The sequence below is a fragment of the Rhagoletis zephyria genome, unplaced genomic scaffold, assembly GCF_001687245.7.
Source record: "Rhagoletis zephyria isolate East Lansing unplaced genomic scaffold, Rhagoletis_zephyria_1.1 Rzeph_scaffold_00054, whole genome shotgun sequence".
Classification (NCBI taxonomy): Eukaryota; Metazoa; Arthropoda; class Insecta; order Diptera; family Tephritidae; genus Rhagoletis; species Rhagoletis zephyria.
In genome coordinates this window covers 151,679-163,684 of record NW_016157138.1, presented here as the reverse complement: position 1 = coordinate 163,684, position 12,006 = coordinate 151,679, and the positions used below count along the sequence as shown (strand labels likewise).

Genomic DNA, 12,006 nt, shown 5'->3' with positions numbered 1-12,006 from the left:
TATTTTCCATCTTTAGCAGAAGTGGAACTGGAGAACATACAGGAACGTTATGTACAGGTGTTACGCACCTATTTGCAACACTCCTCGCCGCAGAATCCGCAAGCGCGACTCACTGAACTGCTGTCGCACATACCAGAGGTAAGTTTTGGAAGCCGTGAGTAGAGAAATGCGCGCTTTTCGCTAGGTATAGCGACGATAAGGCTGACTCTGGCATATCCGCAGGCCTAGTGCGCTTGTCAGTTTGGTAAAATGTAAGCGAATGTCACTAAGTTGCTCTTTAATATCCGCCGCGATAGCACTGCAGAAAACTCTTCTAGAACCTCTGATGATCCATAAGTTTTGTTGGCTGTTTAATCAATGAATTCATACCAACTAATTTAATCAGGCATCTTAGGTGCTTAATCTAGGTTGATTAGACTTCGGGGCAAATCCTGCACGAGAAGGAAGTTCTAGCCTTTCGTGAGTTCTATAAAAGTTACTACACAACAGGATCTCGAATTCTCTTACTCCCACAGTACTGCTTCTCTTGACATAAGCAGATGTAAAGGTCGAAGGACTAAAATGGTTTCCAGGCTCTGGGTATGGATCGGAGATTAACTGCCTTGCTACAAAGGGCGTTGATACATACATCCTACGCACATAGTTTTATATGCTAATTGGGGTATCAACATTCTCTTCTTCTTATCCAGATCCATAATAATTTTTACTTTTAAATTTTTTTGAGCAAAGTAACTCACAATTAGTCTATTTCTCTCCCATCAGATCCAAGCTGCTGCTAGTCTATTGCTCGAAAGTAAAATGTTCTACGTTCCCTTCGTTTTGAATTCGGCCAGCATAAGGTAGCAAATGCTTGAACGTGGACTACTGCCGATCGATGATGATCCGCCCAAGGGGTTGATGATGATAAAGCAAATACAACAGCAGCAGCAACAAAATCAAGAGCAGCCTGATGACGATGAGGAAGAGCAAAATGCAGAGCAACCGCAACAACAAAGCAACCTAATGAAAGCGCGAAGGCGCGCAGCCACGGAAATGGCTGAGCGCCAGCAAAGGCAGAGGGAGGAAGATTTAAAAAAGCAGCAACAGCTAACCCAGCCACAGCAGCAAGAACAACAACAGGAACAGCAGCAGCGACAGGCGAGGTTTTGTTTACCCACGCTGGAGTTGCCAAGAATCAAGGTGGAGGCCGTGCAACAGCATCTGCGCTATTCGATGGAGGAGGACGAAGATGACGAGGAAGAGGAGGAAGAATTGCGAAATATGGCGGAACAGCATGAGCAGCAACAACAGCGCGAACAAAGCGCTGAAGACGAGCAACTTAAGCGTCCAATGACGCACCTCATAGAACCAACCACCTCCATATTGAAGACTTCACTGCTGGCAGGTGCTGCGCAAACATTGGCAACGTTGACGGCAGCTGCAGAGCAGGTTAGTCGTACGGCACAGTCGCCACAGGCACAAAGCGGCAGAGCGAGCGCTAACGCCGGTGCGGGCGCGCTGGCTGGCCGCAGATCGCCGGCGTCGGCGGCAGACAATAGTCTGATAGAGAGTAAAAGACTGCAAGCACAACACCAACAACAACCACAAAAACATCAACAATCAGAAGCACGCGAGCAAAACGCGCCTGTAATGCCTTACAAATCGATATTGCAAACAGCGCTTATGGGTGAGCGACCGCCAAGATCTTCGCCGCCACTGCCGTCGTCCGTACCAATTATTGTGCGTGCGCAACCAACAGCAGCGCAGCCACCGCCACCACATGTGATGAAAACAGCGGTGACGCTGGCGAGTCTCAGTGAAATCGCGGCCGCGCGCCAACAGCAGGAGGAGGAAGAGCGTCTATTTCGCGAACAACAGCAGCAAAGACATCAACAACAGCAGCATTTATTGTTACAACAAACACTGCCATTGAAGAAGAAGAAAAGTTTTTTGCAACAAAAGTTAACAGCCACTTGCAACATGCTGACAACAGCGGCAACGATATTGCAGCAGCAGCAACAACAGCAACAGCAACAACAACTGCCGACACATGCAACACTCCCGCAACAGCCACAAAATTCGATTACCATACTGCCAGTCAGCAACAACAACAATGCCAGCACAACTTCATCAGCAGCAACAACAGCGAAAATTGTTTTGAACAATGTAACAGTAAGTGCGAGCGGCGGCAGCGTATTGCGGTGCATTTCGACTGCAACAACGTCGACAGCCGCCTCTACAACAACAACGGCGCGCACGTCCGCCGCCTGTTTGAGTAGCGCGCGCTCAACGACAACATCGGCGCTAGGCAGCAGCAAAGCCAGAAGTACCACAGGCAATGCCAAAAGTGTTGCGACCAGCAGCTGCCAAGCGATGGCCACACAAACAATCAAAATACCAATGGTGCGCACAGCGACGGTAACAACGCAAACGCAAACCGAAGAAATGCACACAGCGACGGCTATGGCAACGCCAACAACAACAGCAAATTGTGAGAAGCAACAGCAGCAAAATGCGCCGTTAAGTACGCGCTCCACCAGCAGCCATGTAATTACACGCAAACTCAGCACTGCTTTGCATCAGCAGCAGCAGCAGCAGCAGCGTACTGCGTCTAGCAGCAACACATCTGCAACATTACTATCACTGCCACTCCAACAGTCCAGCCTAACGCGCCGTCCCTCACCTCAACGCCAAACCACATTAGTCACTGCCACAACGAATGCGGCTACCACATGTGTCGCCGCCGCCGCTCCGCCCACAACCACAACCACAACCACTGCCACAGTCACAGCCACCGCTGCCTCGCCCTCCACAGCTGTTACTGTTGTTGTTTTTAAAACATTGTTACCTGATGACTGAATTAATTAATTTTTAATTGTTAACAAAGCAAAAACACTAAAGCAAAAAAAAAACGAATTGCTGATGAAAGCTTTGGCAGAAAGCTTACCATGTGCGAATTTAGAATTGGAGCTCCCATATTCTCAACTCCGCAACTCCATGTTAGCTGTTTTTGTTTACTATAATTATAGGTATTTGTATTTGTTCTAGGTTTTAAGTACATTAACTAGTATTTAGCCACGCACTCGCACTATGCATGCTTCCTGCGCTAGACTACCGCTGCCCTTTGCTACAAAGCCCACCCCGAAAATGATTTCGCAATTTATGGAGTTTTTTTTAGTGAATTTTGCTTGCTTTTCGAGTGAAATTATAGATTCCCATGGGAGGTGGTCAAAGGCTTGGTAAAAATTAACAAAAGTATCGTGAAAGTTCATTTAGGGCTCTTGAGTTAGTGCTAGACTATTTTTAGAGGACTTAGGAATTTGGAATTACTAAAAGTTTCTTAAAAAAATTCGATCTTAGCTTTTATAAAATTTTTTGAACAAATAAAATCCATCAGCTTTGAATTGTAAACTAAACTGAGAAAAAGTTTTTCGAGCGCAATTTTTTTTATAAATGAATTTTAGCCCACGCTGAATATTCCATGAATAAAAAAAAAATTTATAAACTTCTCATTGTTTGATGGCTTAGTGTGAACCCACAGCGAAGATGACAAAAATTGTATTTTGTCGGCCGCCAAGAAAACATTTCTGTATACCATTTGTGTCGTGTTACGACTCATTTGGAATGGATTGAATAATAACAAGTAATGTACTCTTGCTCTATACGAAACAAACAACGTTTTGTTGTATTCGGTGTGGGCTCACACTTAGCTGGCCATTTTACAATAAAAAAATAGAGCTTAATAAAATACCATTGCAGTAAAGTTTCAATTAATCGGGTGTTGTTTTAAGCCCAGACCAGTACTGTCTTAAATTGATGTAATTTTGTTAATATTCAAACGTTAATAAATTTATATTTTAAAACTTTGTGAGACAATTTTAGTTAGCCACCTCAATTTGCATGTTTCTACATATTTATTTGCTACTCAACTTTATCTTGTTTTCAGTTGTTATTTTTAAGTGAATTTTTAGTAGATTTTTTTTAAATGTTCAACACGGTATCTTTAAGAACTTTTATTTCTTTTGGGTTCTTACTTTTCAAATAATAGTTTATTCGAAAAAAAAACAAATTAAATTTATTTTATTTGTTTTTTGTACATTTTCTTTTTATTTGAATTTATGTATTTGTTTTTTCATATTCACTATTTTTTAGCAGAATAATTTAAAATTTTTTTTAGTTCCTTTGTTTAAAAAAAATGCGTAAATTTGTTTCAATCATTTTTTATTAAAACATAATTTGCCGTTTTTTTAGAAAATCTTCTTGGCAATTGTCTTTTTACATATTTTCTACAAATTGTTTATAAATTTTTTTATAAGAATTTGTTTAATTATTCTTCTTTTTAATTTTACCATTCTTTTTGTTAATTTTGACCATGAGCTTATATGCGAAACGAAATGAAATCTTTAATATTATTTTCAACATATATTTTGTTTGCAAGTTTTTAAAAAGCTAACTTTTTTATTTTTATTTAAATGTGCAAATTTTTTGTTGATACTAATTTTAGCAGAAGATTTTTATTTTTTGTTTCTAATTTTGCTTCTTTTATTTTTCTCTTACCTTTCTTAAGTCTTAAAAAATTTTAGTTTAAAAAAATATTTTGGTTAAAACCCATTTGTTCATTTAGTTCTACTTTCCAGTTTCACATTTCACATCTAATTTTCGCTTAATTAAGTAAGTGAAAAGACATAAGTCTCTTCTTATCTGTTTCTTCTTAATGTAGATATATATTGAGGTTTAAATGTTTCCTGCTTTTCCTAAGTTCCCTTAAAGACTTTATTTTTGAACTGTGCAGAATCTAATTTAATTTTTCTATTTGGCCTTTTCCTTTAACGCCTTGTCAGTTGTATACCAAAACAATTTTTTTTTCTTTTCGTTCGCATATTTCACTGCTTAAAATCGCCGCCTTTAAAGAATACATATTTCATCAAAAAAAAAAAAGAATAATGTTAAGAATGCCATTTTGTCTTGAAGGATTTTTTGAACATACTTATTTATTTTTTTTATTCTTTCAATTTCTCTAAATAGATTAAAATTTTAAAATACATTCGTTGCAACACAGAAAGGTTAGCTTTCCCTAGAGGAAATGTTGACAACTTTCCGCTTCAAATATTAGTAAAAAATTTTAATTTTTTAATTTTGTTTTCAAAATATTAAGTCTTAATTTGTTAGGATATTTATTCTTACTTACTAAAATATTTTTTTGCAATCATTTATAATTGATTTTTAGTTTCAATTATTCTTTTAAAAATTGTGGGCTCTAAAGTACTTCTTAAGATTCTTAAGTGAGTCTTTTTCGTCTATAACAGTGCCAGGCAACCAGTAGTCACGCGAGGCTAAGGGCGCTTTGTTTCTTGTATCATTAACGGTAAAAGAGCCTTTATTCTTCGCGTGCCCATATAAAAAGGAAATACATAGCGGGAGAAGCTATTTAAAGCTTTCTATAGGCTCTAATCAGTGATGCTCAGAGAGAGCTTTTACTCTGGATGAGTCTTTGAAAAATCTATAAAAGTTAAAAAGAGCTTTGCCCCGGTCTGATCAACGGTTTATAGTAAAAACCCCTCTCTGGTCGTGATTTTTACATAAATGTATGTAACACATTGCTGGCCAAGGAGAGCTTTTACTTTACACGAGGGCAAATAAAATATATGTAACAAAAGCTTTAAGTAGCTTATTTCACTGAATTCGTTTAAATCGTGATTGTTTTGTACACAGAAGGCAAAGAATTAAATCCTTCTCGGGCCAACACCAAAGTCTAAGCCACTAAATCTCCGCTCAAAAGCTCTTAATTCCGCGTGAAATCATTTTCAAACCACAACCATTTCCTACCAAAACCACCCACTTGCGCGTCCTCGCTTACGCCTAAGCTGTTACATGAAGTTTAAAAAATAATAAAAGCGCAGTTAACGCTTCCTTCTATAAAGGGGAAAGAGTATTTTTCAGCAAAAAGATACAAATTTAAAAAAATATTACAGATTTTTTGTTTTTTGATTTTTGTTTATTGCTGCTGAACAGGAAATACTTTACCCCCTTTACATTAGCAAGCATAAATGGCGCGCAAAAGCAGACTTTTTTCTAGTATAATAATGCTTTTTTTACAAAACTTACAATCGATGGACTTTTTTCAGTGTAATTTTTTATTAAATATTTAAGCATAAAACAAAAACCGCAAAGTCAAGATAAGGCAGCGAGCCGACAGAGTGAGCAAGCTGCCTATCTACATACATACTTACATATATGCAAATGGCTTTGCGGTCTTGGACAGATGGACTTTTTAATGTTTAATAAAAAAAATAGTAGAGCGTAATTTTTATACTAAATAAAATACATATGTAAGGCATATGTAGTTGTAGGAGTATTTGTGAAAATAAATGGAGTTGCATGAAATGGCGTGATGGTGGTTTTTTTAAATTTCCTGCTAATCAGATTTCCACTTTTCAGTTAAAATTAGAAAATATTTAAAATAAATGAAAAATATGTGTAACTAGTATAAAAATTTATTGCGTAAGGATAAAATTGTTAAGTACTAGCTATAAAATAAAAAAAATTAAAAAATTCAGTTGCAAAAGCGGAGTTAGAGCAAACAAATTTTGCAAAAATGCTAATATTTAAATATAGCAGAAATACAAAGAATGCTTAAGAGACGTGCATGATTTTGCTAAAAAAAAACTTGTAAACAAACTAATTATTAAATTAAAAAATTTGTATGTTTTTTTTTATTAAAAATATTTTTTTTAATTATGCGTGCACCGTTACCAATCATGTGTTTACAAATTTCGCGCGCAAAATGTTAAAGAAAACAGTTTTATTAAAAATTTTTGAAAAAAAAATGCTAAAAAGGTACGTAGTGAAAAAATATGTAAAATTTTTAAGAAAAAAATGTATGATAAAAATTGTAATTAACAAAAAAAAATTTGAAAAAAATTAACTAAGAAAAAATATTGAAAATAATTTGTGTATAAAAATATGTTTTAAAAATGTAGGTAAACGAAAATTTGTGTATAAACAAAATATACTTAGAAATTATGTGCAAGAAAATTATTAATAGAAATGTGCAAGAAAATTATTAATAGAAATTATTTAAAAGAAACTGCAAAATTTAACAGCAGCTATTAGCTCGCAAACAAAAAATATATATAGATATATATGTACATATGTATGTTCATATGTATATGCAATTAAGTACTAAGTATATAGTATGTTATGTATATGTTATTTGTATGTGTATATGCGAAAAATCTTAGCCAGTAAGCATGACAACCATATATATTATATACATATATATACACACATACATACATACATACATTTATAGATATCTAAATATATGAGAAAAGTGAAAATAAATAACTAAACAAAGTTGTAGTTGTAAATCAAGCATTTGTACAATACTTATGGAGTGTACTTTTTTGTTCTTTTCTATGTAGTTAAGGGGGAGTAGAAAGAAGAAGCAGAGCAGCAGAGTAAGAGAAAACCAGCAAAACCACGCCCACATGCCTATAGGTATACATACACATGCCGTTGCATAATACAGCTCTATATATATATATATATATCGATATATGTAGATAAGTGTATGTATACAAGCATATACATATGCATACATATGCATATACAGTTAAACATAAGTGCATATACATACATAAATAAATAATTATTAATTTAATAAGTGATTGAGATAAAGCGTATATGATCCTATATTTATCTGCTAAGTGCACACGCGCATACATACACCTACACCAATATGCATATAGCATTTAGTATACATAAACAGCTAGCATACATATTTACATATAGGCATAAATATATTAAAAATATATAACATTAAGTGAGCATACATACCTAATTCACATACATACACACACATACTGACTAGCTCTTAATTTGAATTAGTTTATTGAAAACTCATTAAAAAAAAAGAAATATGTGTTAGTGCACACAAGCAAATAATAAAAAAATATAAATACATATGTACATGTGAAATACATTATATACATACATACATACATACATAATACATATAAAGTGCGCATATGTTTCCACACACACACACATACATACATGCTAATGTATATTTTTTAATTTTAGTTCAAACACATTTACATACATACATAAATACTAGCCAGTAGCTGTGGATGTTAGCATATAACAAGCATACATGTTAAACTACATATATACATAAATACATGCATACATATGTACATGTACTATATCATTTAACTTTTAGTTTTTTTTTTTTAGTAAGTAAGTCAATGAAGCAAATTTTTAGCTGATGAAATGCCGCCTATGTTGTATTCTGATGTAAAGTGTTGTAGTCTGTTAAGTGTTTGCTTTAGTTTTTGTTTTTGACTTTGTTTCGTTTAAATGTCTGTCATTACTTACATACGTACATACATACAAGCAAACTAAATACATAGAAAACATTTATTAATAAAAAAAATTGCATTCTAGCATTTTTATGTCACTATCAACATCTTCACCATATACATATGTATGTAAGTAGGTACACCAACCATTCAAACTTTTTTCCACTTTAGCTTTTAAGCTTTCCCAATGTTCAGGATTCCAAAAATAAAACGATCTTAAATTCCATATTTTCCGCCCTAAATTCACTATGAGCCAGCAAACTTTTACAGCTAAAACTCTGCTCTAAGCAAATTGAGCTTCCACAAGAAAGAGCTTTTACAATCAAAAGCTTTGAGAAGAGTGAGCTTTCGAAAGAAAAGAATATTGCAAAAAAAGAAGTTTAACGGAGATAAGCTTTCACAAAAGACAGCTTTTGCAAAGGAGAGCTTTCACTAAAGAAATCTTTTGACTAGAAAAGGCTTTTACAAATAAAGCTTGGTATACAGCTGTCAAGAAAAATTCTTATAAAATGTCATTCAAGTGATGGAAAGCAAACCGTCTTCTATCGAACTTTCTTGAATCAGTTTTTACCTCTCAAAAATGCTCGTGTATTTATTTGTTCAAGAAAATTGACAACAAAAGCAAAGTACTTTCTCAAGCAATAGAAATACAAAAAAATTCAGATTTTTCTTGAATGCCGTATACTAAGCTTAAGAGCTTTTACAAAACTGGGCTTTCACAATAGAGTTTGGATACACGAAAATTATATGGGCTTGCAAAGGGCTTTGGTATCTTTAGGAGTTTTGAGCAAGTGAGCTTTCTAAGTCAAATTACTCCCCTTCGAAGGATATGGATTTTCTATAGCTTTTGTAAGATTTTGAGCTTTTGGACTTAAAGCTTTACTTAAAATCAAGCTTTTAAAATATCAAACTTTTTCAATCGTTGTGCAAATTATATTACAGAGAGTGCACAAAGGTTTAAACCAAACATAAAAAAATTTCCAGTTCTAACTTCATTAAAATTTCTTGAGCTTTGAAGTAATATTTTTTTATACAAGTTTTCTACAAACTAACAATGGGACCTCAATTCATTTGGATTCCTCACAGTATTCTGTTAGTTTCCGTACAGTACACGCAGGTAGTTAATCATTAAATAACCTATAAGAGATGGTTCTTCTACTGCTATAAGCTTTCGATTAGCATAAGATAATAACATGCTTTTGAACTTTAAGCTTTCGTTTGACATCAAAAATCAAAACATTTTTAAATTTGTATATCCTACTTCCACTATTCCCACCAAAAATTATCCTGAGTAGGAAGCTTTTCAAAGCTTTCCAAAACTTGTGTGTGTGTGCGCGCGCACTGGTTAAAATCTTTTTCAGATCACCAAAAATCTTCAAATATTTCTCTCTTTTTATTATAAAATGCATGCTAAACGTTCTAGTAACGCTCTTATTAATTTTATGGTAACTGTTGTTTTACAAACTTTTGATTTTTTTTTGTTTTTTGCCAACTTTTGCACTCTCTATAAAGCTTTTAGTCTTTAATGCTTTTAATTGAAAATAGCTAGTATTTTGAAAGCAGTCTCAAAACAATATGCTCCTCGAAAAAAGCGTTTCGATGCGATTTGCCCGCGTGCCGAGCTTTTTGAGCTTTCTATGAATTTTTAAAAGGCGTGCGCTTATTAAAAGATCTCTCGCCCCAGTGCTCTTTTAGATGTACCGGCAAGTTCCATCTTTACTTACTATGCATATTATTGCAAGCTTTTATATCTGCAATTTCTAAATCTGAAAACTGGCATACATTTTGCTTCTAAAAGAAAATTTTTATTGGTATTACGGTTTACAACATTTATGGAAAGCTGCCGCGAGGTGAGGATAACTAAGTGCGACTTTAACTAAGCCAATATTTCCAAATGAGATAAACTAAACCTCTAGTTACTATAAAACCCTTTTGGTTGGAAGATTTAGCATGTAAAGCTGTATTAAAAAATTACTTTTAAATGGGCTAAAATTAACCACTTTTTTCAATCAAATAATTTTTGCAACGAAAGCTTCTAAATGAGCTCAGTTAACCTCTACTTTTTAATAAATTAAATTTGGGAATTAAAACTTTACTTTGTAAAAGCTCTGTTCCAAGTTTAGCGTGGTAAGCTCAACATTTTCTACAAATTTAATTTCGCCATTATACGGGTATTTTTAACTCGAGTAAAAGTTAACTAAATGAAGGCCTAATTGAAGTCATTACTTCTAAATGGAGATTTTTAGCAAGTAAAAGCTTTACAAATCCTCGCTTATAAATGGGCTAAAGTGTACCATTATTTTTAGAGCAAACACAAAGCTTTTCTATGTGAAAGCTCTAGTCCAAGTGTCACGTGGAAAGCTCATTGTTTACTAAGAAATTACTTTCACTATTTTATTTTCTTTACTTTACTATATGTAAATACATAAACTCAAACCTAATCGCTTTATTCGGTTTTTGTCTTAAAAAGTGAACAATTCGTGAAAGCTTTCCTCCGCACTTAAAAGCATTTTATTCATACTCCACTAATTTAAGCATTTAATAGTATGAATTTTATTTTGTTGCTACATTAATTTACCATATAAAGTCTGACTACCACATAAATTCCATAAATAATTTCTATGCCTCGCTTACAAAATATTTTCTTGTAATAAAAGGAACCCATAGTTTCCTTTGTACCTGCAATTTGTTTACAGTCTCTTTCTTTGACTAATTTTGCGTTTCAACTCTCTATACAATCAGCGCTCAAATACTCTCAATTGGGGAATCCAATCCCGCAAATGCGGTATCCCTCGCCATTTTTGCGAGATCAGAAATGAGGGATCACACATGTGGGATCCGCAGGATTTGCGGAACTACAGAAAAAAATGAAAAAGACGAATGCGAGTTGTGAACGTGCTCGCCAATATGTTCGTCGTGCATGGCTGTATTAAATATACATCATTTTATATTCTAGTAGATAATTTCAGGAGTTAAAAGCCCTTCCGAAAGGCCTTCCTTAGAGTCAAGTGGCCTTCCACGCTACATTCCTTTCTCCTTTCACATTTTTTTTGTATGGACTGGCATCAATTGAAGGGCCTCTTCTTTCGCTACTCATAGAGGGCCTTCCAGAAGGGCTTTTATAGGACGTACTTCAGAAGGCATTTTGGAGGAGTTCATTCAAAGTTGCTTCTTTAATTTATAAAATTCATACATATTTAAAGTATTTGCAATGTATAAGGAAATTCGTTTGTAATGCTAAATAATATAAATTTATGCATTCGCGTAAATTGCAAATGGATAAGGCCATCTGCAGGGAAGCATTTTTCAGCCCTTCATGGGTAGGCCTTTTAGAATAACTTCATTTAAAGAAGGCAAGTTTGCGGAATTGCGATTTTTATGCGGGATTGGATTCCCTACTCTCAATCATCCAATGTCACAATCTTTGAACCGCGAGCCATAATTATCACTTTGACGATCTTTGCTTATTTAAGACACAAACCGCTTTCTCATTTTTCCCTCGCCTTCTCTTTTCTATAGGAGCTAATGCTAACCTCAAAGTAATTCATACCTATTCCATAATAATGATTGTGCTCAACATCATCTTAAATTTAATCCACAATCACCCAGAGCACCAAAGCTAAAGGCACTTATCTACTATAAAACTTTATTACTTTAAAACTAA

General features: G+C 34.4%; 1 protein-coding gene across 1 annotated transcript in view; it reads left to right on the top strand.

The window, feature by feature from the left end:
• LOC108368831 (hormone receptor 4-like) overlaps positions 1–3,688 on the top strand; it is a 45,946-nt gene extending 42,258 nt beyond the window's left edge. Inside the window, 2 exon segments of the mRNA XM_017623761.1 lie at positions 17–138; positions 763–3,688. Coding sequence (XP_017479250.1) covers positions 17–138; positions 763–2,838 — 2,198 coding nt within the window. The 3' untranslated portion in view covers positions 2,839–3,688.
• The last annotated feature ends 8,318 nt before the right edge of the window (positions 3,689–12,006 follow it).